Source organism: Amphibalanus amphitrite, unplaced genomic scaffold (assembly GCF_019059575.1).
Source record: "Amphibalanus amphitrite isolate SeventyFive unplaced genomic scaffold, NRLGWU_Aamphi_draft 000237F_arrow, whole genome shotgun sequence".
In the NCBI taxonomy this organism is placed as follows: Eukaryota; Metazoa; Arthropoda; class Thecostraca; order Balanomorpha; family Balanidae; genus Amphibalanus; species Amphibalanus amphitrite.
Window position 1 is genome coordinate 219,013 of NW_024881732.1, and position 27,241 is coordinate 246,253.

The window sequence follows — 27,241 nt, forward strand, 5'->3', positions numbered from 1 at the left end:
TATGCGGATACCACATAGTTTCTATGGAATTAGCCGTATCGTACACAGCTCAATAGTGTGGTATTGACTTGACTGCGCACCCGTCCCGGCATATTCGGAGTGAGCTCCTGACATTGCCGTGGTTTTGTCGTTTCCCAAACGGGGAGGGGGTCGCCCAGCAGCGCTCGTAGACTGGGAGCCGCCGCAGCGGCGCCAGGCCCGCGCAGTGTCCGACTAGCAGCAGACATGAAGCTCTGGACGGCGACGGCCCTGCTGGGCCTCATGGCCATTGGTGAGCAGAGGTCGTGCTATACTGTCGTAATATTAGCTCTTTCGAATTCCATACCTTAGGTCTTGCACCGCTATGGATGCCGAGACAATTTTTTTTCTGGGTGCCGTGCATAGCATAATGTCCGAAGAACTTGGTACAGGGCATTGAAGTTACTCGCTTCAAATCATCCTCGTGTGGCGCGCGTGTCGTCGTTTTTTGTGGCGGCAATCGACAACAAAACTTACACAGAACATAAGTCCCGGGCTAGGGGAGAGGCCGATCACCACCCCTTCGCCGTTTCGTCGCTAATGGAACTAGAGCTCTTTAATGAGACGAAGCGACTGAAACGAGTAGTAAAGGAATCTTGACTGGAACTCTCTGAAGCGACGATCTCGCACTTAAGGACGGGGTCGACGGACCCCGTTCGGCTTACCGCGACAAGAAAACTTCCGCAAAAAGTGGCCGATCGCGTCGAATCTTTCAGTACCCTTGAGTTAATCAATTTTACACATAACTTGGAAATTGAATGACCCTGACCCAAATGACCTTTGACCTATCACTTATTTCTTGAGACAATGCCTTGCCGGAATCGCGATTCGGCTACGAGTTATGTCAGTCACATTATCCGCGCGTTTCCAGTCTTTGTGGTTTTAAACGTTCAAATATGTGACAAAAGATGTTGGTCCCATGCATTATGGTGGGTGTCAAGGTCACACGGAGTGACGGAGGTCAGGTCAAGATCTTTGACATTTGATGACCTTGTTTCACTTCGAGTTTTACATGTTTCTAGGCCAGTTTTGGAGCTGATTTCGAATTTATGTAGCAACCAATTTTAATTTTAAACATTTACGAAGTAGTTTTGGTGCCTTTGTAACATCTTACGAAGCTGTCAGTGGTGGTCGACGCCTACTATAAATGCCCGGCAGGACCCCTACTTATAGTTGACCTGACTGACCTGACCCGACCTGGCCTAAATGCATGAAACAATCATCTGTGATCAAACTTAAATCAAATTCGTGATCATTACCCCGAAAAAACCACAATAACCTCACTTTACAAAGTTCTGACTTCTGACAGGTCCCCATTTTCTTGGCTTTTGGGTCATTGACCTGACCTGGAAAGTTAACCAATGACCTAGGACTTCAAGTTGGGTATTTTCGGTTTCCTCTCGTCACGGGCAACACGCTCGTTTTATCTGCGAAGCTCTAGCTCGACCAAGAACCGAACGGCAAGGGGGTCTAACGGACCCCCCCCCATTAGCGTCGCCACGGGGGGGCAAGCGGGGCAGCTTGCCCCCCAACCTCGGACCGGGCACCCCCTGAGATCGATACAGATCCGATGAGATTTTGGAGTCGGGAAAAAATGGGGGTACCTTTCTGAGAATGCCTGTGAGGTCAGACTCGGTTGGAGCGTGCAGTTCAAATCAGAGTCTGACTCGCAGTCGCCAAAATCTTCAAGACTCCGAGTCCAGACTCGGAAATGTCAATGCTGCGATCCATTCCATGTTCCTAGTTCGTTCTTTATTACATTTTACAGCTGATTTTCATAAGTTTTGGAGTGCTGACACAATTTTCGTTCAAAGCGTGAAACGAAATCTTAGGGGCATTTCTCAACTCTCGTCAAATGTCTGCGACAGGCTCAAGTACCGTACAAGTGTCGCAGGGCTCATGAGCTTGCTTTAAACAAAGGCTCCTAAGGAGCTCCACTGATCCCTAAAGAAGCTTTCAGAGGGCCCAAACCGGCCTCTGAAAGTTCCACTGGTGTCCATGTTCTCTGAGGGCCCATACAGGGATCTTCGAGCCTTCGAAGTTCGAACATTTCTGAGAACCTTAACTGGCCTCTGATAGTTCAGTCAAACTTTGGAGGCGACAGACCTTGCTAACCCCAAGCCGGCATCTGAGGGGTCACAGCTCACGTGTCCCTCTGAGGTCCGCAACACCATGTTTATTATGTCCCTACGTAGGGTCCTTAGGGATTCGACACAGACCCCGAGGGTTCACACTGTTATCCGAGGGCTCCAGGCTCACCCTAGTCTCTTAGCGCCCGCCGCCCACACTGGCTTCTGAGGGCCCCACCTTGGGCTCGGAAAGCCCTAAAGCACCACGTACACGTAAATATTTGAGGTGACCCACGCCGATCTCCGGGACCCTAAGCATGCTTCTGAGAGTCAGCACTGAGACTGACCCTTAGTGGCCTGAAATGGCCTGGAAGTCCCAAACCTATCTCTGATGGATCCCTTGCCGCTATGCCGTGCGTAACTTTTGGTTCCGTTTAACAGTTTTTGTGCACGTTTGCAGCGCTTCCCTTCACACGAAAAACGAGAAACTTTTGTTCACACTCGAGTGAACAAAACACTTCCTCTCACTAGAGCAAAGATGAATTAGGTACTTCCGATTCACACTTCTGACATTCACTCTCCGCCGAATGCCCAACTTAGCTACGATCGGCGGCTGGGATAAGTCCTATGCATTTCACGTAAAACCTCTGCATGCATGCGTGAATGGATGTTTTAGCAGGGTGATCCGATTAAATGGAGCGTTTTTCACCTTTTTCTGGGTAATGATCATTAGAGTCGAGCGTCTGCACAGGGGCCCTCTGCAGTGCGTCGGCAATCGCAGCCACTATATACTAGTTATAATTCTACCAGTCGTTTTTGTCATGGAATTTCAAAATTTCGAATTTTTCTGTAAAAATTACATGTCATAGCTAGAAGGAAACCTTTGTCACCATCGGATTCCTCGCACCATTGCGCGTCGAATGATATGTAAAACGAGTGAGTAATGACTGGGGAAAGGCAAGTTTTAACACAAAAGTTGATTTTGCCCCCCCCCCCAACCGAAAATCTCTGGCGACGCCTATGCCCCCCCCCTATACGTTCGCGGCTGGCAAAACACCAATAAGGGCGAGGGTTAATGCTAAATGTCCCAAAGAGCAATATGGATAGACGTCTAGCTGGCATTTAGAGTGCAGAAGTGTGCCATAGGTTTGTGCTATATCGGTTAAAAAAACAGCCAGCAAATTTGGTCTGGGCCGTAGCTGGTTTCACTCTGGCTAGCTCCGGCATTTGCTCAGGCTAAAATACGGGCAAGGTCTGAGGCTCTACTGGAGCTGACACACGATCACGGAGCTCGCCCGCACCACAGCCGGACTTACGCGCATTAGCCGTGCCGTACCTCTCAACCGTACTTCAGCTACAGTAAGCCAGAGCAGCTACGAGGCAGCCGGACCTGGCCGTAGGGAGCCAGACTTGAGCGGTGTCCGGACACATTGCCGAAAGGCGATTTGCCGAATGTCATTTTGCCGAATGCATTTCGCCGAATGTCATTTTGCCTATGTGCTTTTTGCCGACGTGTCAAAAAGTCGAAATGCTTAAAGTCGAAATGCCATTTGCCGACATGCCTTTTTGCCGAAATGCCAATTTGCTGAAATGCTTATTAGTCGAAATGTAAATTTGCCGAAATGCGATTTGCCGAAATGTCGATTAGTCGAAATGTCAATTAGTCGAAATGTCAGTTTGCCGAAATGTCAATTTGCCGAAATGTCAATCTGCCGAATTGGCAGTTTGCCGAAATGTCAATTAGTTGAAATGTAACTTTGCCGAAATGTAAATCTGCAAACCTAGGTTAGGTTAGGTTAGGTTTATTTACTTAGGACCGATCACCAATTTACTTTTGGTGCAATCCCCAAGTAAGAAGCAAGTCACATGATATCCTTTGATCTCCTGATTTCATAACTAATAATTATTCATGGCACAAACAAGTTTAAAAGCACCAATACCATGTGGAAATAAACATCAAATTGCTCGTGGCGAAGCAGTGCAGTGCCGATGGCAACGCCTTAGGAGAGATTGCAGGCAAAGGCAAAAGGCAAATACAGGCAAATTGCATTTCGACTTTTAGCACTTCGCCCTTTTGACACGTCGGCAAAATGCATTCGACATATTGACATTCGGCGAATAAGCATTCGGCAAAACGCAGTTCGGAAATTGTCCTGTAACCGACTTGAGCCGTGGCAGGGAGCCGGACTTGAGCCAGACTTGGCAGTTCGAAACCATACCAACTCGGGAGCGCTACGGCAAGGGCTGGCTAAGCGGAATAGAGCCATATCGACCCAAACTCCGGCTCTGACGGCGTTCCGCTTATACCGGCCTAAGTCTGCGTTATGCGCCAGGCGCGGCCATAGCGCGGGACGCGACGCCAGCGCCGCCTATCGGCAACGCCAGAGAACTAAGGTCGGTGAGAGCACGGATTTTGATGGGTGATAGCGCAGTGTGAAAAAATAGGAAAGTTACATGAAAATGTCGCTATACTACGGTATAGTTCACCATCTGAGCGACATATTTATGTATTTTTATCCATGGCGGATAAAAATTGGACCCGGGATCTGGCCATGGAAGAAAAAAATGTTGGTCAGTGTAAGCACGGATTTTCGTGGAAATGAGCACAGTGTGAGAAAATAGGGAAGTTACATAAAAATGTCGCTATACTACGTTGTAGTTCGCTATCTGAGCAGCATATCTATGTATTTGTTATCCATGACGGATAAAAATTGGACCTGGGATCTGGCCATGGAAGAGAAAAATGTTGGTCAGCGTAAGCACGGATTTTCGTGGAAATGAGCACAGTATGAAAAAATAGGGTAGTTACATAAAAATGTCGCTATACTACGCTGTAGATTACCATCTGAGCAACATTTATTATGCATTTTTTATCCATAGCGGATAAAAATTGGACCTGGGATCTGGCCATGGAAGAAAAAAATATTGGTCAGTGTATGCACGGATTTTCGTGGAAACTAGCACAGTATGAAAAAATAGGCAGCTTACATGAAAATGTCGCTATACTACGCTGTAGCTCACTAACTGAGCAACACATCTCTGCACTTTTTATCCATAGGAGAGAAAAATTCGACCCGGGATCGGGACATGGAAGAAAAAATATTTGCACCACCAAATGAAATTAAGATACATCACTCCCGTTATATTTGTATTGAGTCTTTCATGAAACAATTTCGCTATACTACGGCAAACAGCATGACGTCTCGCATATATTGAGACATATTTTGACAATGCAATGTAGGTATAATACAATTTGGAATGTTCATAAACATTTTATCTTCTCCTACCAAATCCCCGGTGCCAATTCTCCCCGAATATTGGTAAAAAATACGTCAGGGTAAACGCATATTACTGAATTTAATTGCATTATATCGCATTTTTCAGTTTATCGTTAAGTCTCCACACAGGGACGTTTTCATCTGAAGTTTGGCCGCCGGAGCCACCGCGAGGCCTAGTTGCAAGAGTAGCCGATAGTCGGCGCCACCGTCGCACTCGGCCGCAGCCAGTATACTGCCAAAAATGGAGCTATTATGATATCGCTCGTTGGTAACTAAGTGTGGCGTGCTTCATAAATGATCGCCGCATAGAGAAACAACCGTTTAATGAAGAAAATGACTTATATTTTACTCATAATAACAATCTGAACCCCAATGTCCGCTTCTATATGGAGTTTGGCGCATAACGGGCATGTCAGAGCTACCGGGGCAAAGCGGACTTGAGCCGAACCAAATGGCTGGCTGGGAAACAGCCAATTTATCCCGCTTTCCCCTTCACTTCGGCTAAATCGGTGAAGGGTGAGGATTGAATGAATAAGGCTATTGTGACACTTTAAATATTCGATTTTACTCAGCTGTCGTGCCGAAAAGTCCACACAAAAGTGTTATAGATGGTTAACCACTTCAGGGACAAGTTTTTCCACGACTATAAGCTGAACCCGTTTTAACCCGTCTGCGTTTGTTGTTGGCACATGCGTTGTTTTGTGGCGTTTGTTATTTATTTCATTAAACTCGGTTTTTGTGTGTTCACAGGGGCCTGCCGCTCATCCGGTCTTGTCGACATTCTTGGCATTGAGCCCGAGCAGGTGATCAAACTGATCGGCGCAGACTCGACAGCTGCCGACAGCGACGAAGGTACGCTCAGGGGGATTCAGAAGCGGGTAAATGGAGACCATCACCTCCCGAACTTCTTTAAAAATTCATTTAACTTTTGTGTAACTTTTATGAAACACATTTAGGAAATCAAGGCTGTATAAATTGTGCTTCGATTCCAGTATCAGACATTTATTGACGTTACGACGAACCAACCGTTCATCATCACCGACAAAACGTTCTCGCGTAGGCTACCTGAGAACGTGTTGAGATAATCACGAACAAATTTAGACATAAGTCAAAGGATTAAAACATTAATCCTAAGAAACTACCAAATGATATATCACGTTATCGGCGTGAAAAGAGTGGAAGCGGTCACAAGAGAGAGAGAGAGGAGTGGAAGCGGTCACAAGAGAGAGAGAGAGAGAGAGAGAGAGAGAGAGAGAGAGAGAGAGAGAGAGAGAGAGAGAGAGAGAGAGAGAGAGAGAGAGAGAGAGAGAGAGAGAGAGAGAGAGAGAGAGAGAGAGAGAGAGAGAGAGAGAGAGAGAGAGAGAGAGAGAGAGAGAGAGAGAGAGAGAGAGAGAGAGAGAGAGAGAGAGAGAGAGAGAGAGAGAGAGAGAGAGAGAGAGAGAGAGAGAGAGAGAGAGAGAGAGAGAGAGAGAGAGAGAGAGAGAGAGAGAGAGAGAGAGAGAGAGAGAGAGAGAGAGAGAGAGAGAGAGAGAGAGAGAGAGAGAGAGAGAGAGAGAGAGAGAGAGAGAGAGAGAGAGAGAGAGAGAGAGAGAGAGAGAGAGAGAGAGAGAGAGAGAGAGAGAGAGAGAGAGAGAGAGAGAGAGAGAGAGAGAGAGAGAGAGAGAGAGAGAGAGAGAGAGAGAGAGAGAGAGAGAGAGAGAGAGAGAGAGAGAGAGAGAGAGAGAGAGAGAGAGAGAGAGAGAGAGAGAGAGAGAGAGAGAGAGAGAGAGAGAGAGAGAGAGAGAGAGAGAGAGAGAGAGAGAGAGAGAGAGAGAGAGAGAGAGAGAGAGAGAGAGAGAGAGAGAGAGAGAGAGAGAGAGAGAGAGAGAGAGAGAGAGAGAGAGAGAGAGAGAGAGAGAGAGAGAGAGAGAGAGAGAGAGAGAGAGAGAGAGAGAGAGAGAGAGAGAGAGAGAGAGAGAGAGAGACTGAGACAGACATGTAGACAATAGACAGACAGACAGACAGACAGACAGACAGACAGATAGACAGATAGACATGCAGTTTAGAGAAATAGAAAAGGTGATGGAGTGAAAAACAGTTACCTACTATTTCATATTTAGGCTAATAGGCTTAGTGGAGAATGGAGATACCTATACACCTATAGCTGAACAATTAAACATTAAACATATCAATAGGATCAGTAGGTTTAGCGGTTTGGTGGTTTCCATTCATCCGAGTCCAGTGATAGAGTGCGGCGATTTCTGATGCCTTTTTATACCTTTTCCATCAGGGCCCATAATTCAAGCAGATAGCCCAAAGCTAAACGTAGATGGATGCTTAGGCCAAACGAACCATCAGGAAGGCATCTGGCGGCAAGATCAGGGATTTGGTCGGAAATGGTAGAAAGTTTAACCAGAATGAAGTAGCTACCAGCCGTAAGGGCTGTGTTGCAAAGAGGAATTTTGATTCAGGAACAGCTGATGATCGAAAAAGAAAGAGCGAGAAAGAAGATCGGTGTGAGAGAGATCGTGAAGGAGCTGGTTCCGCTTAAATCCTGGCGCAGTGACTGAAATCCATTGCAAGATTCAGTCCTCCAGTTCAGTGATCATCTAGGAGAAGAGTCTCACGGTAGAAGTGGAGAAGCTTGGGAGAAGAGTCGAAGAAGTTGCGCTTGGAAGGGCAAAACAAACTGAGAGGAAAAGGTTATGCAAATGCTGAACAAACTGCGTAATATCACCACCTGTCCTCATTCCATCCTGTTTTGTGATGAGCCAAATAAAGAGTGTATCAAATACTTAAGGTGATATGAGTTTTTCGTCAATAACTCCCGATCAAATTGAGTTAGCGAGTCGCAAAAGTCACGAATGGACTCAGGAAGACCTGCCGAATCGAATGATATGCAGCATAACCTCTTTTGATCAAGGTCGTGACCTAAGGGGACCTGACCTGACCTTGACCCGAGGTCAACACCCTAACTTGCTCTCACCCGAACAAAAAGTATACCATTCGACGCGCCTGATATAGCAAAACACGATGCTGACAAAATCGTGGCTCTGTGACCATTTTGAGCGAAGTTATTCACCAAAAACCGAACCGGTCTTGCGCCTCTTGACCTGACCTCAGAGGTCACCAGTTAATCTCAGGCCTTAAAATCGGTCCGAATCGCTGCGTCTTGTAACGGCGCACACGCTCGTTCTTTCCCCAAGACTCTAGCTCAATTAGGGGCGAAACGGCGATGGGGGTCGTACCAACCTCTCATTCTCGGCCGGGGCGCATATAGAAAACCAATAGGTCCGGCGAGGGTTAAATACAAATGTGCAAATTTACTACGAAAGGAGTGTTTTTATCAAAAAATTGCAAGAGGACATCTCACCTTAAAATTCAATTTTACATCGGAAAAAAGGTGAGCCGAACTGAAATTGCAAATTCGAAAATCTCGGTCACCCCTACAGTATACATTGACCGCTTAAGTACGCCACATTATCATATTTTCTTTGCTTCCAGGTGCCCCCGAGCCGTGTGGCGTTACGCCTTCAAAAAAGGTAGGCATCGTACGAGTGTTCTTAGCCGATAAGGTTTTACAATGCTTGGTATTTTGCATGCATTTTCTAGTTGCGATTCATATCTTGAGGCAAGTCACGGAAAAAAGAGGAGGAACTACTTGCTATTCCCCAAGATTTCCCCAATTTATTTTGGGGGGGGGATGGGCCGACATCGTAATTGTTATTTAATCATTGAACTGTATTTGCTATAATTGATATCACCTGACATTGTGACATTGATGCGAGGGACAAGTTAAATGGGTTCCAGTTCTGTCAGACTTTCCTTGATGCTGGCATACTCTAGTGCATAATCTTACATAGGTGGATCCTATGTAGGTCCCCTCACACGAGGGGCAACTGAATTTAAAAATGACACTAGAGCGGCAAGCCTTAGGGACAACGTCTTTGAACCGAAACAGGGAGCCTATGCTTAGTTTGTTGCGTAGCACCAGCCTGGGGTTCATGTAGGGATAGTACTTTTTCAGAAGTGATTCTACTGCTTCTTTTAGTTTGAGCGACTGTTTCCCGAAATAGGGAAGTACAAAATATTTTTGAAGTTTTTCTACGTGGTACGTCGAGACCTTGGGCGTAAACCGTTTGTTCAAAAACTTGGAAATCGCTGAGTCAATAAGAGCCTTTGGGTAGCCATTTTCTGTAAAGAACTTACGGAGGAAGCTGATCTCCATATCAAAAAGTTTGAAAGACGAGCTAATGTTATAGGCGCGATAGATGGCAGTCTTTAGGATGGCTTTCTTAATAGAGAGAGGGATGTAGCTAAAAAGCTAAGACCGAGGCCAGTGTATGATGGCTTGCGATAAACGGATGTTTCTAGCGAGTTTCCAGATCGTCTTATCCGGACATCTAAAAAAGGAAGTGAGCCGTCTGATTCGACCTCCTTGGTAAACTTCATTTTTGGATGCTGACCATTCAAAAAATCGAGAAACTTATCCACATGTGAAATGTCATTGAAAATCAAAAAGCAATCATCCACATACCTCTTGTAGTATGATGGACGAAATTCTGACGGGCACGTACTTAACCATTTTTTCTCATGGAAACACAGGAAGATGTTAGCAAACGTTGGACCTAAGGGTAGACCCATACCCACACCATCAGTGTGGGTATGAATACACTTTAATTTCTACACTTTTCATTTTTACACTTTTTTATACACTTTTCATAAAAGTACACTTTAATTTCTGAACACGCAGCAACCATGCAAGTTAAATTCAGTTGCCCCTCGTGTGAGGGGACCTACATAGGATCCACCTATGTAAGATTATGCACTAGAGTATGCCAGCATCAAGGAAAGTCTGACAGAACTGGAGCCCATTTAACTTGTCCCGTCGCATCCTCAGTAAGGGACCACTCCCTAGCTTGTGACATTGATATTACGGCATTTCTCAGGTCACCGACGTAACCGAAACCTGCGTTAGCGAAGTCACTGAAGCTGGTAAGTAAAATGACAGAAGGTAATGGAGAGAGCTGGGCTGGCTGGCCGAGAACCGAGCCAGTTTCCATAGGCATCAAAAGTTTATCGACGCCGCATATATCCAGTGCTCAGTCGTAGGGATATAACCATGGACATTGGACGTAGCATATTATTCAGTCCTATGCTTCATCTTTCCGTGCTTCATCGTTCAGTGCTTTACCTTTCCCGATTGCCACTAGTCATTCACGACGCAAAGCGAATACCTAACACTGTGAAAATCCAAATTGTTTAAAGGTTTTGTTGTCACGCCAACTTGCTTCCTGAATGCGAATGTGAAACGAAAGGAATTCGGGCGGGGATAGGTACTGCTCAGAAGTCAGAACATCCCTCGCTGCCGTGTGACGTGCGGATGACCTCAGTCCGGTCACGGGTGTCACGCTGTGACCCCGCCTGCCTCCTATTTAAGGTTTGAGGTGGTGTCTGTGACACAGTGCGCTGGTGTTCATGCACACATTATCTGCCACAGGACCACCTTTCTTTTGCCAATTGGCTATTTCTAGCAGGATTTCTGGTGTCAGATCGAAGCTTTAAATAAACGAATAAAAATACACTTTAATTTCTGAATACGCAGCAACCACGCAGAAATACAATTCCCTTTCACATTTGTACGTACTTAGTTACTACTTACTAAGGATGCACGGAACATTTTGAATCACGTTATTGCAGGGGCGGATCCAGAAAATCTCCAAGGGAGGGGCCATTAGAAACCAGGAGGCCCCCATAATCCCACCTGTTGGAGGCCCCATCTTCCCACTTGTTGGCCCCCCCCAAAAAAAAACTGCGTCTATTGAGCTTATCTAGCTGTTCAGGCAACATCTCAACATGAATAGCCACTTTATTTTCAGGAGGCCCCCTTTTCAGCTTTTTAACTTTTTATTTTATTTTTGAAAAAAATCGGCCAAGGGGGGGCCATGGCCCCCATGCCCCCCTTGTATCCGCGCCTGCGTTATTGGCGGAGAGGGGGCCGAATGTGCGTTTTCTGGTGTCTAACGCGCGCTGAGTACCTTGAGATCAGAAATAACTTTGTTATGAAATACCATCTTGTTGTAATAAAGTACGATTCTGCTTGTCGTTACAAATACTTCTAGCGTTTCAGAGGCAGTGTTTGAATGTTTCAGCCAAAGGCAAGCGGAAGCGCAGGAGGAACAAACGGGTGAACGAGAACGCCGTCCAGCAGTGCGTGTTTGAAAAGCTGGGCCTGCTGGACAGCGACGGAGCGCCGGTTCAGGAGGAGATTGTCAAACTGATCGACTCGTACACCGGGGACGCGGAGGTGGGTTAGCGGTGGCCGGTGGCGATACTTCCAATGGATATGGAATGGATGCGATGGCGTGTGGGTGGATAGAATGGCGTGTGGACGGACGCCGACGGACGCATGAATGTAGGCACAGTACAACATGCACACAATGACGGGCATTTAGATGACTATCAGTTTGTTTGCGTGTATCAAGAAAAGGTACATATAAACGCACCAACGCTACTTACCACCGCCATCCATTTTCTACGATGCTAACGTCTGTTTCAGGGCAAGAACGTGATGAAGCGAATGTCGCAGAACTGCATGGACGGCATCGAATCGGTACCGGCCAAAAGAAAGGTAAGGGCGTGCACTGTGCAGCTTCTAATTCTGGGTACCCTGTCTAATCCTGCAGCACGTTTTGACTTGTGCGTCACAATAAGGTGGGTTTGTCCTTACTGGAACGCAACGGAACAACAGCCTTGTTAAGAATATTGAACACATCTGAACCCGTGTGTGGCACGACTAACGATGCTTCCAGTGGGTTTTCTTTTTTCGTCTTTTTTTCTTTATAAAGGTGATGACCGACCCCATAGTGGCCCATTGGTATGACTACTTGAGAGGTGTGCAGAAAAAACTAGATCCTTGGATGAAAACTAGTTTTATCGTTCGTTTCAATGGCCGTTTTCACGACGGAATAGCAGGCATCTATTTAATCCCCATTTGATCCTTTGGTTCCTCAGGAATTTTAGTAGTTCTTTTTAGTAGGTTCCCCAGCTTTCGAATGAATGGTGCGTTAGTTTGCTATTTTTCTATTAAATATCACATCGATTTACTTTATCTAAGGATTTATCACTATTATCAACATAAAGCGTAAGCACAATTATAAAATTATGAAATTATTAAATACTAGTACAATAGTTAAAAAAAGATACTGAGTTGCCAGGCTACAAAGAATATATTCATTTATGGCGCACGACAGACATTTAGAAAGCAGCGCCCTGTTTTATTGCATGCTGCTAGCCGCTTCCATTGGGTTTTGCAGGCCGACGTCATTGGTCGTTACACGTATGATGTCACGCGACTTGTGGCCTGTCACGGCTCTTTAATGATCTCCACTAAATGAATGCAACAATGGCCTTTTAAGTTGATCTCTGTGGCCATCTGTCTATGGAGCGACCAATATGAAAGTTGGGTGAATTTAACGGGGTTACATGACTATGAGCAAGCAAATGTGTATCAGGAATGGATTTAGGTGGAGAATTGCGCTGGACCATGAGTGCTCGAACGCTCCCAATTCCACGCCGGTTTGGCTTTGGAGCCGAGACAGACGATGCGGGTCAAGGTCACCGCTGGGGTAACGGTGGATTGGCTGCGCCCGAGCACCCGTAACGCGGCACAATTCTCCATCTATGGATTTTCCTATTCGCTCAGCATTGTGATAGGCGTTCGTAATAGCATTTACTCTGCTCATGTACCTATCCCCGGTTATTTAAAAGAAGTTTTTTTGTGGGGGAATATCACGGCTTTAGGTACTCGGTGGCCCTATTCACGACTTTCAAAGAATGCTCCGATAACTAAACACCGTACAGACCTACTGCATTAGTGAATCTTACAGAGGTCTGTGGAATTACATCCCCCCTCACCACACCCCTAAAAACTCATCCAGTGTCCAAAACCACTTTTATCGACTCGCCAAAAAAAAAAACACACACACACACACAAAGCATGGGGCATGTCAGCTCTCAGTTCATTTATCATTGTCTTTACCATGGTTCAATTGCATTGCGCGATTTAAAGCACGTGAGTGCCTATATAGTATATATGTAGAAAATAATATCTACAGCAAAACATCCAAAATTACAAAGGCTACAATGCTTAAAAAGTAGGTTCATCAAGGAAGCCCATTTTTACTTGCGTTGTGTTGCCAACCATGTGATTCCAACGCGGGCTATTCGCAACGTCTGTTAAGGCACGTTAACAACTGACAAGCCGCCACCGCTGCCACTTATTCATAGATGGTTGATATCGCAGCTTGGGCGTCAGCAGGGCGGCCCACAACGCGTCGGCGCCAGCGCACGCAGCTGTTGGCACTCGGCAGCCGGTGTTGCGACTTAACGGCCGGCCGGCTCCATGAAGGAGAAGCTCTTGGTGAAGCTTTGTGATCGCCTCATAGCCGCCTTGGATGTCATCTTTCTTGGCAGATCCATCCGTTCAGATGGTACGGTGCAGTCTGGATAAAGGACGAAGTCCAACGCCGCTAACCCCGCGACCGCCACCCCACAACGTGGCCGCAGACCGAACGGGCGTGAGGGCCGTAAGGGCCACCCGCCATCCGGTAGGTGGCTGAGCAGCCGGGCGCAGCGGCGCCTGGGCGGCGGCCGCGCTGAGATGAAGTCCCAAACCGCCATGTCGCCATCACCGCCATCACCATTGCTGCAGCTGTTCCCAACCGCCTCAATCGCCGCCGTTTTGCCAGCAGTCGCGCCGCGGAATGGCAGAAGCTCCAGAGTAGCCTCCAGCGCCCCTCTCCGCACGTGTGCAGGTGCACTGCGGCCGCCGGGTCCGACGTCCAGGCAGAACATGATATTTCCATGCTGCTCCGACGGTGGGCTGGTCTTGTTTGGGCGTTCCTCCACTGTGACGTCGGTCACGCCTGCCCCGTCCAGGGCGCAGAGGCCGACGTGTCACCATCCGGTTGCGGTCCTCAGTCGGGTCGCAACGTGTACCTCTTCCGCAGCGTGGAGCGCGCTCCCGCTGGGCAGCGATACAGCCAAAAGTAGCATGCGGGCGGCCAGCGCTGCGCCGGACAGCGGACCCATGCCGGGGGTATGCCGGTCTCGGCCATTAGCGGGGTCGTCGGGGCCGAGGCTGTACATACAGCTGGTGACCGCGTGAGCCGCCAATCGAAGCTCACGGCTTATAAGCTCGACGCGGGCATCACACGCCGTCCCGATGGGAGCTCCACGACGCCGCCGCGAACTCCAGCGCGGCTCGCAGCGCGAAGACCAGTACGGACGGCCGGGGCAAACGGCGTGCGGGAGTCGCAGGCGACGTTCTGCGGACAGAAAGGGTTGGGCATAAGCTGGTCGGCAGGACACTCTTGAGCCGAGCCTTTGATGTAATTACAGATGATCCAGAAGCATGCACAAAAATTCATGACACACTATTCTCATTTATGTATTTGCTACATATGATATGATATACCAGCTCATGATCAGTGACGCATTCTGGGCAATATGTTCTAAAGTGAAGTAACTGAAGTTACAGCTTCAAAGCTTAAAAAACAGCTTAAAAAAACACACACACACATTCGATAGCTTATGAGAATAACATGCCTTGTGTGCTTAATGCAGGAAAATATTTTTTTCACTTTTTTAGAAACAGCAAAAGAGTTGTCAACAAGCCATGTCAACTATCTAAACAATTTTTATGGAAACTGCTCTAGCTAGCTTAAAGTTCCACAACGTTTCCGGAGCACCGTACCCAAACTCAGTTCATGTTACAAGAAAAAACAGTAATAATGCCTCCTAATTTTGAATGAAATATAGGTATGAGTAATTTGATTTGGAAAGCAACAAATTTCCGCACATCATTTTAGCAAAATAACTATTTTCTTCAGCCATCAGGTTACTTAAAACTATAGTAAACTTTATGATCTAGTTTACACAAAACCAAAGCCCCGATTTTAACAAATGTAGATTAAATTTAAACAATTTTAAAAAATGTATCGTGGAGAAAATGAAAAGTGTAGATTTGTAAAGCCGGGATATTTCACGGATTAGGCACTTAAAGAAATATCTTCACCTTTCTTTGAGCCACCAGCCTTCACCCAAGTTTTACACGAATGTAGTGAAGCAGACAATGTGGCAACTCAAAATTGTGATGGTTTGAGATAATTATGACGGTAAAAGAAAAAGCAACACAAGGTTCCTTACCCTTGTTTTTTTTTCACATGGGTTCAGATGAGGCTTCAACTGTTGCCGACCTGAGGAGCTATAGGGACTTGAGCTTTCCAAAATTCAATTTCTAAGGGCACTGAGCAGTGTTTGGCTTTCACACGAATGCGATAGTAAGTTATATGAAGTTGACAAAGCAAGCAAAGCAAAGCATGATGCCCCGCGCGTCCGCCCGCGACCACGCCCCGCGTCCGACTCCCGACCGCCGCGTGACCCGAGGCGCCCGGCGGTCACGTGACCTACCGGCCGGGACTGCAAACGGCCTTCACCACCATTCTTGTATGACGTCATATCCTACTGAGGTGCTGATTGGTCGGAATTAGATACCTGAAGGTAATTATCTGCTGTAGTTATTTTTGTTTCATTGTTTTGCGTGTTTTCTTATATGAAATGTAATTAAAAAATTTGCCATATTTTAATCACCATTAAAACATAACTGAATAGGTATGAAAGAGAACTCGATATATACTTTCCTTGTTTTTAAGAATTCCGGAATTAGATACCCGAGGGAGCAAAGTGGGAGCAAGTTACCACGCTGATTTGATACCTCATAGTCGAAAGGTGGGCTACTGGAACCGAAAGTTGCTGTGTTTGTTAATAAATAAGTGATTTGAGGGCAAAGAATGCCCGGATTTAAACTTCTAAAATTATTTTGAACATAAAATATTTCAGTTTGAGGGATGTTAAGGCCTCAAAGAGTAGGTACTTTTTAGGTATCAAATAAGTTCCTCTGCGAAAGTTCCGTCGTGAAAACGGCTAATATGCAGTATTCCCTTTATGTAATTCTTGATATTTTATAGATAGTCAGTAGTCACAGTAGCTTGTCAAACCGTAGCTCCTTGCAGGATATATTGGCTCCTTGTTCAAAGTAGCTCATTTTCGGGTACACGCCTCTTTGCGTGTACCCGTAATTTTGTACTCGTGTACTACCAGTGACGTGACTTAAATGAATCATAACTAAAATAGCTTTCAAATGTGTCCTGCACGGCTATTGTCGCCGATGACAGTTTCATGTCTGGCCACCGAGCAGGCGAACGTGCTGATCACCTGCGTGAAGGCCAGCATGCAGGACGCCTGCAAGGTGCATGACCTGAAGAAGGTGAACCCTTCCCTGTCGCTGATGGTGGCAAAGAAGACTGCAGAAAGGTGTTTGGCCGGCGTTGAGCTACCTCCCAAGGTAAGTTCACGGTGACTATAGATAAGTAATTTATTGAATTGAATATGTTACGTCTTTATCTTCGATATTCTACCGCCTTTTGAAATGCACAGTGTCTCACTTCATCAGAATAGCGACATTTTGGAAAGATTTGACTTGTTTGGTCACACAAAATAATTCAACTACATATTTTGGTATGTTTACCGCAGGGGTAAGTAAAAGCGATGTTCAGTAGAATAGTATCGCTCGACGTTTGATTGTCGATGCCCAATGGCCAATGACGTAGAGGCGATAGAAACAATGAATGCAATGCTGATGGCTTAGGCCTCTTAGAGATGTTTGCTTTATTGTGGACAGCTGTGGTAATAACAAATTTAGTATCACACATGGCTTATGTCCGTGCATTGTGCAAATGTAAAGTGTCATTTTTGTTATGTAGCATATGCATTGTGAACCAGTCCTTCTATTTACCCGTGCGGTCAGATGGTCTGGATCAGGGTGCGCTGTTCGAATGAAGAGCTGAGGAACCCTCCTATCTTTCCGAACGTTCTTATATTTACCCATGTGGTCAGATGGTCTGGTCCAGAGTGCGCTGTTCGGCCGAAGAAATGAGGAAGTTTGCTGAGGCCCGGCTCGCAGCTATGGCTCCAGCAAGGAAGCGTGAGTGTTTAACGGTCGTCAAGTTAGATGTAAGTGAATCCTAATCTATAATCTAAGATTCGGAATCAGGTGAGCCCCTACGATTTGGACCAAACTTGGTCAGTGGATAGTACGTAACGTCCTGATTACGATGCACCCAAAATCTAAGCTCGGCCCGCCATATTTACGAAGTTACGGATGTTTGAATTTCAAGGTCATTCGAGAGAGCCCCTGCGATTTCCGTCAAAATTTGTGTACGGACACTCTAGATGCTCCTCATTACGAATATCACAAAATTTAAGCTCGGCCCGCCATATTTACGAAGTTACGGAGGTTTGAATTTCAAGGTCATTTGGGTGAGCCCCTGCGATTTCCGTCAAAATTGGTATACGGACATATTACATCCTCCTCATTACAAATATCATAAAAGTTAAGCTCGGCCCGCCATATTTTTCAAGTTACGGAGTCACAAAATTACGGAATTTCAAGGTCATTCGGAGAGCCCCTCCGATTTTCGTCAAAATTTGTATGCGGACACATTACATGCTCCTCATTACGAATATGGTAAAAGCTAAGCTCGGCCCGCACTATTTCAAAAGTTACTGACGTTTGAAACTCACTGAAATTCAAACATCTCTAACTTTTGAAATAGTGCGGGCCGAGCTTAGCTTTTACGATATTCGTAATGAGGAGCATGTAATGTGTCCGCATACAAACTTTGACGAAAATCGGAGGGGCTCTCCGAATGACCTTGAAATTCCGTAACTTTGTGACTCCGTAACTTGAAAAATATGGCGGGCCGAGCTTAACTTTTATGATATTTGTAATGAGGAGGATGTAATATGTCCGTATACCAATTTTGACGGAAATCGCAGGGGCTCACCCAAATGACCTTGAAATTCAAACCTCCGTAACTTCGTAAATATGGCGGGCCGAGCTTAAATTTTGTGATATTCGTAATGAGGAGCATCTAGAGTGTCCGTACACAAATTTTGACGGAAATCGTAGGGGCTCTCCCGAATGACCTTGAAATTCAAACATCCGTAACTTCGTAAATATGGCGGGCCGAGCTTAGATTTTGGGTGCATCGTAATCAGGACGTTACGTACTATCCACTGACCAAGTTTGGTCCAAATCGTAGGGGCTCACCTGATTCCGAATCTTAGATTATAGATTAGGATTCACTTACATCTAACTTGACGACCGTGAGTGTTTATGCACCGGACGCTCCAATAGATGCAAACATCAGTGGCGGATCCAGGGGGGGGGGACTGCGGGGGCTGGCAGCCCCCACCCAAGGAAAACTGGCGCCACTGCGCCGAAGGCGCAGTGGCGCCAATTTTCAATTCGCAACTCATCGGAGTGCCGCATACTAGGACTAGGATGCAAAAATCAGTCGAATAACGTCGTTTCAGTACGCTCCGCACCGATATTTCCAATCGTGTGGTGTCACTGTACATACTGATCCTGGGCGCCTCTTGTCAGGGCCACTGGGCGCCAATATTTCAGCGCCAATACGATGCGACTATGGCGCCCATCCGGGGCGTGGCGCCCAATTATGACCTGCAGCCCCTCCCCAGTGAAAATCCTGGATCCGCCACTGGCTCCCACCACAGCGATGCCTGACGTGGTTATCTTGTCCAAAAGTATTCAGACTTGGTTGATGCGCATGGCGTGTGTGTGTTCGCGCGCACTTCCATTGCACCTAAGAAGGCTGGTGAGTGGTGACTGAACGAGCGTCGATACATTTTTGGGGGTGGGATCAAATTATACCTACTTCCGGTCGCTTTGAAGGTCATGTTCCAATTATCTCGATCTCGATATCCTTGAAACTGTGCTTTATGTACGACTCAAATCTAGTGTGACCTTGAATTATTTATTATCTTTTATAAACTCGTTTCAGGTCGCTCGCCGAAAAAGGGAAAAGGGCCGAAGCCGGCGGACGAAGCCGAGTCCGAGGCGGACAGCTCGACCGGTAACAGTGAAGCTGACGCCAGTGTCGAAAAGACAGGTCAGACATCATATTCAGATTCATCTTAAAGATGATTGGGAATGTAATAGTATTTACATACCATTGGTTTTACCTAGATATTTTGTTCAGTTTTTGACAAATAAAATAGTCCAGTAGATTCTGCTATCAAACTTGTTCCAGTGTGGGTGGCCATTAGGCAAACCATGATAGGATTTGATTGATTAACAAAATTGATGAACGAGCAGGTACTAGGTGAGTGATTAATGTATTGGTATATAAAATGACAAATACTTCTGCATTACTGTTAATATAAATAAAAGAACAGTATTTGTGAATAATAATGAAATCAAATATGAAATCATTTATTTACAAATATAATGAAATCATTTCTATTTAATTTTCGCACTAAATATTACTACCCATTAATTATTATTAATATTTGATATCATGGTTTGGACTGGTTTATGGATCCTTTTTAGACAGTCTGGAGAAGCCAAAACACTGTAGCTCGTTTTAAAGGTCGATGCGGTATTTTGGCATTGGCGAGCTGACTGAACGACAAACTGACTGGCGCAGTGGCGCGGGAACTTGTTCAATAGAGATCAACTTACCATCTCTAATACCTCCAAATCTAGTTTTCTCACCGGTTTTAGGCTACTTATTTTTCAGACCTTGGCCTTTTCAACGAAAAAAAAAAACGAAAATATATGCAAAAAGTGAGGTATTCCGTCTCAGCTGAGTGAAGAAACTACTTGGCAACCTGGAATAAAGGTTTTACTCTGCCAAATGAGTTGCCGAGCCAGTGAAAGAAGAGAATTGTTCACTTACATGCTTTCTATGTGCTTTCCTTTGTGACCCACAACCCCTAATTTGGGGAGGACAAGCTGCCCAACGGTTCTTGGCCTCATGAAAAGTTGTGGGGCATCGCCCCCACGGCCGCAAAGTTGTTGGGGCAAGCTTCCCCCACTGCCCCTCCCCCGGTTCCCGCGCCTATGTATGAATCCATGGAATTATGTTTGTAGATTCCCGATTTCGATTCCTCCAGCTGGGGAGGGGGACTCGAATACATTACGAGCCCCCCCCCCCCCCAGCCGAAAAGTTGGAGGGGCTCAGCCCCCGCTAGCCCCCCCGGTTCCCGCGCCACTGCACTGGACTGGCGACACAAAGTGAAGGTGTCTAAAAAGACCAAAATACAGTTCAGTTTTATGGAATTATATTTGATAGATCTTAATATTTTCACGCCGCTGAGCGCGGGTAACTCACATCACAATGCCAGCATGCAGCCAGATAGATTCATTCTTGTGAGTACGCCGCATGCATCAAACGCCAGCTATTTCAGTTGATTAGCCAAACACATTGCACACAACCTTGTAGGAGCCGCAGCATTTGGAGCAGCACGACCATAAACAATTCGGTGCTTATCTTCCTGGTAGAAGACGGAGCAGATGTGCTTCCGCATACGGTCCGCCGCTTCTTCCCTTGAGGGTCACTCTCGCTCCTTTTTCCAACCTGGTATTATGGCGTTCTCGCAACCTTTGCGAGGTTGTCCTAGTAGATCCTCTTTTTTCGTGCCATGGGTGCCATGCCATGTATGTATGGCCCCAGAGTCTTGAGGATCTCCTGAAGTTTGCCTGTGTGGGTGGCGGTTGTGCTGGTCCGTGCATTTGGGCTCTCCGACAGTCGAACGGCTGCTCGAAGATTTGGTATGCCTTCCAGTGCTGTTCTCTGTGTCCGTACTCGATGAACAGGCGCTCGTCACCTTGTCTGAACTGCACCACTCTCATCTGCGCAAGGTACGGTCTCTCGTCGGTCTGCGAAAGACACAGATTTTGGCGATTCATGCCTTCTTCCAGTTGGAGGATTGTGCGAAGTTCCATACCTCGCAGGTTCGCCCGATCGACCGCCTTGATCTAGTCTTCAAAGTCCAACACCGACCTCTTCTCCAGCTGCCTGTTGGTCTGGTGCAGGGGGCGTCGAATTCTAGTTCCTACCAACCTGGCACTCCCATGCCTATGTCACCACGAGGATGCCCGAGGGCATTTACATGTTGAAGATAGGGAAAGTTGCCATAGTTTAGAGCCGCCTTAAGGGCAGCCTTGAGATAGATGATAATGCAAATGTGTGCTAATATGATCATCAACATGTTATTTAACCAAGTCCAGGGCCAATTAATCGATAACTTGTCACATTTCCCAGTGGTGATGCGCTAACTTTCGCGGTTCTTGGAGCCAATAAGGGTGTTTCATAGTGCGATTCAGCCGCATTGTCTACTTAATGCCATAAACCGCCACGGAGCATACGATTTGCAGCTCCCTGGCGTGATGGCTGGCAGTAGGGCTCTGGAGTCGGAGTCATGAAGTCGGTCGGAGTTGACATTTCTGACCTGAGTCGTCGAGTCGGAGTCAGAGTCGATTTTGAAAGCTGGAGAGTCAGTCACCGAAATTCTACCCCTCCTCAGACCTACTAGGGTTCTGTTGTCGGAGCTGTAGTCGGTCGGAGTCGACAGTTCTGACCAGAGTCAGAGTCAGTCGATTTTTAAAGCCAGAGTCAGAGTCGGAGTAAAAAAAAATCCATTGCCTCCGCAGACCTGCTAGGGCTGTGGAGTCGGAGTCAGTCAGATCCGACATTTGAAATCGAAGTCAGAGTTCATTTTTGAAAGTCTGAGTCAGAGTCGGAGTCATCCAGAACCCGTCAACGATCCGCAGTACCATGCAGTAAGGGTGTTGCCTCGATGCCCTGAATTACCTACGCATTGAATGAATAGATCGCAATTCATTGGGATACCTGTTATTCATCCCGTGCCACTAGGACTTGCTTTCAGTAGAAAAAGACGCATTGTTTTAGTTTTTATATTTATTTACGTATTTTTAGCAGTGGATATAGATACAAAACACAGTGATTGTGCCTCTCTGGCACAATCATTGCTAGATGGATGTTGAAATGGGTTGCCATTTAAGAATTGCTGATTTTCCCCTGGCGGCTCTCGTTATCAAGTAACTACTGGTCTGCTAAGATCTCTTGTTTGTTCACCGTCTGGCGTCTTCCAAGGTTTTCTGAAAGCTATTAAAACGTTAACACGGCTGCTCTTGATTGCATGGCGTTTGCTGGTTCTGGGTTCTTACTTCTTACTTGGTGGTTCTTGCGTCTGATCCTCTGTTGCTTCATGTTCCATTGTATCACATTAAATTTCTAATGGAACAGACACTTCTACCTTTTATTTCACTATCAGTCGACTTGCATGTGCACTGTGCAGCCCTGTGGCCTGTTCGCCCTTTTATTTCCACGATGGAATTCACCAATAATTAAAAAAGCTTTGGATAATGAAGCAAGAAAAGTATGTCAAGTTAAATAATTAAGACGGTCCTAGATAGTGATGTCAGTTACGGAAAATCATGATACCGATACCAAACCAAATACCAACAATACACATGGAAAAAAATACCGAAACCGAACCAACTTGGGAATATGAGGGAAATACCAACATTTTACCAAGTTCTCGGGCTCTTATACAAAAGAGAGGATTCATAATACCAACAAAATACCAAATACATTCGCCTTGAAATACCAAATACCAAGTTGGTATCGGTTTGGTATCGGTATACTAAAAAGTTGGTATCAGATTGACACCTCTAGTCCTAGAAAACCAGAAAAAATTAAAGCCTAATTTATTTCCCTCACCTCGTAACAAAAACCAAGCATCAAAAAATGCGAAAGAGTCCTTAGCAACGCCCTAGCAACGTATTTGTCTTAAGTACGTAATATGTATAACATCTGGAAAATTTAGTAGCTTCTTAATTATTCAACTAGAGTTGGACTATATAAGCTAGGCTTATACATTTAAAATAAGTGTTTGCTTATTGAATTTTTAGAAACTGGTTGCTTAACTTCGATATATTACTTAACTACAGAAAAAGCCTATTTGTGACATAATTGTAAAGAAACGACGGAAATAGCTTGGACTCGTGCGCTATTCTAGAACATTTTTGGTAGAAAACTTCGTCCTACCTTATGTTTTAGGGCCTGTGGTCTGGCGGTGCAGAGCATCGGTGCTCATGCTGGTGTGTCCTGGCTCGAATAATTTGAGCGTCAGGGTCTGAAGGGCGAGGTGATTCGAATGAATGGCTTTTTTCATGAGGGCCGAAAGAGCCCAAGACTTGTTTTGCCCCACAAAGATGTCAGCAAATATCGTGATGTGTGTGTGTGTGTTTTTTTTTTGTCACGACCTCCTTGCAAAAATGGCCAGTAGCTGTTGCTGACCTCTTCAGTGCCGCGTCCGGCCAGTCCCTCGTTCAACACCTTGCAGCGCCGGTGTTCTATATACTCTGGCAGCGCCTTTCTGGTGTTGCGGTTCTGTCTCCGGCATCACCACTCTAAAGGTTACGTTAAAAACTTGCAGTCTAGGGACGAAGTAACACGGCTTCACGTTGATGATCGATATCACCAACACCTTTATCATGTCCGCTGACACCACAATCCGTCCTCGGGCCAATCAAGGTCCAATCAAGATACCTATAAGAAACAGGTAGATCCGATGTTTGAAAGTAAAGCCCAAGTCACAAATTTGACGCACCTGTGACATTTCCTGACACCCACGTGACTATTGTATTAACTTTTGTGTTTTGCGATGTTTTGACCTTATTTAAAGTACTGAAAGCTCAAAATGTATGATTAATGTTGTTTAAAGCAGCATATTAATAATTATGTTTGTAAATTATCGATAAGCTGCATATAGCAGGTCACGTGATTGCTACCAGATTATGTGCTCAGAAAGCATCTTTTCAACTTCGATTTTGAACAATTTTTACCTTCTTTGAGGCCAAATGATGGACGGTTTGAGGCACACGATGAAATGCTGAATCTATTGATGCCAAAATTTGTTCGTTTTTTGCATTTTTAGACTAGTATATCCTGGCTCAAACTTTGACCAGTTTGTGTGTAAACCCTATGGTGAAGGGAAAACTTCACGCCCAGCAGGCGTCCTTACAGTGCTGCCAAATCGTGTTTGGTGGGGGTCGGGTCCAATCGCGGTCAGCCTCCCGTCTATACTCGTCTCTGGCTTCTTTGGCTGCAGTGAGCTGGACCCTATACGTTACCGAGCTGCTTCGCTCGGTACCTACTTAACCCTCGCCCGCACATGGGGGGGGGGGTGGTTGCCACCCCCCAAACATCTTGCGTTTGCCATGGGCCTTGTGAGCTTTTGACACCCTGATTTCGGCCTTTTTTGCCAGTCTTACCTCCCACCTATCATGGAACATGTTGTTCGACGATGTACAGGGGTCAAGGTCAGGGTCAAGGTCAACCTAGGTCATGTAAGATATTTGCGTTTTAGGCAAGCTGAATTTACTTTTTGTGAAGTTTTTTGACTGCATTTTTGGTAAAAGCCTCTCAGATCATTATTTCATGTAATATGGACCCAAAAATAATCGGTGCACACATCAGTATACACACACAGACATACAAATCAGTGTTTTACACAGTAGGTACCAATGAGTTATTGAAGTCCTGAAAGCTTCAAAACCATCTGTCAACCACTATGGCCGTGGCTGTACCCCAAAGTTTTTTGGAGGTTGGGTCACTTCGATTGACCTGGTGACCTGACCTGAGGTGATCTGGGTCTAAAATTTTCAGGGAAGGTGGGGAAAGGATGCCCGGTAAGGTATACCAAAAAAACCGCAGGGGGGGTGCTCAAACACCCCCACACACTTGGGCGCGGGTTAATGGACAGTTCCTGAATTGGTTGAAAAGCTGCAGCCCCCTTTTTTCAATTGTCACATGTAAGTATTGTTCATGTTCTCTTTCAGGAAGCTCGGGAAAGAAGGGGAAGAAGGGTAAGGCCTCTGAGGAGGCGGACGATACTGAATCCGATGCAAATGACGCCTCGGCTGAAGACAGCGAAGCGAGCTCGGATGAGGGGACGAAAGGTAGGAGACAGAAGCGAGAACTAGACTAGGCAAAGCGAATAATGGCGGCATGCATTTCATCAGCAGTCATGTAATTTAGAGTACTTAATTTAGCTCAGGAGGCGGGGCACGGTAAAGCTAGCTATAGCCATGTCTAATCCAGCCAGCCCTTGCAGCGGCGGTGGTCCCCGCGATACCCCGGCTAACCCCCACCTCTCCGCGCAGGCGGCTCCTCCGGGCGGCGGAAGGGTGGTCCGGGACAGAGGAAGGGGCCGCGGGACGGCGACATGCAGGACGACAAGGCCAAGCTGGAGGCGCTGGTGGGCCCGCTGGACGAGGCGCTGAAGGCGGCAGGGGCGGCGCTCCAGGAGGCCGACCAGTGCACCTTCGGCGCCATGGGACTGCTGAACGAGGACGACAGCGTCAACGTCGCCGAGGTCAAGAAGCTCCTCTCGGCCGCCGAGGCCACGCCCAAGGTATGCGTCCGTAACTGATCGCGTTCTAGCCAGTTGATTGTTGGATGCCTGTTGAATGTGATCGCCTTCTAGCCTCTACAGCTTACATTGCCGCTGAACGTTCATCAGCCGCCATTCTGCAACCGCGTGTCCCGAGTCATAACCCTATGCATATTGAAAAACATGGCGGTCATGCATAACGGATTCATCCGAGCTAAGTCCCGTTGCTCCACATGAATGCTGCTCCGACGGTAACACGCCAGAGCCTTGTCTGTAGGTGAAGGAGGCGTTGCTGGGAGCTGTCGAGGCGTGCTCTTCGACCGATGCCTCCGCCGGGGCCTTCGCTGGCTGTGTGAACAGGGAGCTGACCATCACCTGTCCCGCCGCGGCCTCCGCTGACGACAGAAAAGGTTAGCAGGGCGTCTGAACAACTATCCTAACACGTGCGACAACGAACTATGAAGTACCGCTGAAAGCAACAGTACCGTGACTGGTTTGGTCACTTTTGCTTTTCATTGCATAATTTTTACATTACAGGCTTAGAGTGCGTGCCACACCGCGCAGGGCTGAGTATCTAGTTGTTATGCAAACGTTTTTCGAGAGCCGATTTGCGAAGCCGGTCTAACAGCTGAAGCGTCGCGCCTATCATGCGTGTGATGATCGACCAACTACGTGCTGGCCATGTAGGCTAGCTGAACTTTGAGCTGCGGAGTGTGGACGCTGACTTAACTGTAGGTTGGCTGTGAGTCTGGGCTGGACTATGAACTGTGAGCGTAGGCTCCATCACCCATCCATGCGTACTGACGCCGCCCACGTTACAGAGAAGGCAGAGCGGCGCGCCCAGCGGCCGAAGCGGCGCCGTCCGTCGCCGCAGGCCGGCCGGCCTCCGAAGGTCTCCCGACCCAGGATCCCGGCCGCGCTCCGCCGTCAGTCGTAAGCAGCGGGAGGCCCTACCAGACCCGCTCGGCGGCTGCGACTGATCACTGGTCAGCTTCGGACAGCGCCAGTGGATTCAGTGCGGGAGTGGGCCGCTGGGTCGAGAATATGGAGCAGCCTCCAACTGATCCGCAGGCCAGGAGTGGTCGGATACTTAGCTGGTTAGGTGTGTCACTGTAGTCTGGGGCTCGCCTACAAAAGCCACTCAGCGGTTAGTGAGAGACGAACATATCGTACATTGCGCATTCAGCACATGCCTTACGCGAGGTTGAAAGAAGGCGTTGGTATTGAGCAGCCCCTTATCAATTGTTTTGTTCTTAGGGCTTTATTTGAAATGCAATAGCAGACAAAGTGTACCTTGGTTAGAGCAATTGAGCTAAGGGTTTATTATGTAATTCATGGATCTCAATTTAGTTGCATAGAAAACGATATTGACATCTGAAGCATATGTCAACATTGAAGGACGTAGTCGAAGCGCATGTTTTATGTCGATTTCGTTAATGATAATTAAAGGTAATAATGATTTCATATGAGTTTAATGTTTTTCCGCACGACGCCTGTGTTCATAATCACGTTAGTGCAATACACGTTTCTGAGCATACCACACAA

The 27,241-nt window shown here is 46.6% G+C and overlaps 1 protein-coding gene across 1 annotated transcript; it reads left to right on the forward strand.

Annotated features, from left to right (window-relative positions):
- The first annotated feature begins 123 nt into the window (after positions 1-123).
- Positions 124-27,241, forward strand: LOC122386005. The gene is made up of 13 exons (XM_043374780.1): positions 124-271; positions 6,116-6,217; positions 8,849-8,886; positions 10,294-10,339; positions 11,497-11,651; positions 11,904-11,975; positions 16,605-16,751; positions 17,303-17,390; positions 19,273-19,380; positions 25,143-25,262; positions 25,467-25,717; positions 25,974-26,106; positions 26,518-27,241. The coding sequence occupies exons 1-13, from the start codon at positions 226-228 to the stop codon at positions 26,631-26,633; spliced, it is 1,422 nt and encodes a 473-aa protein (XP_043230715.1). The 5' UTR covers positions 124-225; the 3' UTR covers positions 26,634-27,241.

What these genes read in the sequence shown, in the direction of transcription:
- LOC122386005 (XM_043374780.1), top strand. Translation starts at nt 226, where the DNA reads ATGAAGCTCTGGACGGCGACGGCCCTGCTGGGCCTCATGGCCATTG. An exon ending in AGCTGCCGACAGCGACGAAG is followed by an intron (nt 6,218 to 8,848) that starts GTACGCTCAGGG and finishes CTTTGCTTCCAG; the next exon opens with GTGCCCCCGAGCCGTGTGGC. An exon ending in CGGTACCGGCCAAAAGAAAG is followed by an intron (nt 11,976 to 16,604) that starts GTAAGGGCGTGC and finishes GCCACCGAGCAG; the next exon opens with GCGAACGTGCTGATCACCTG.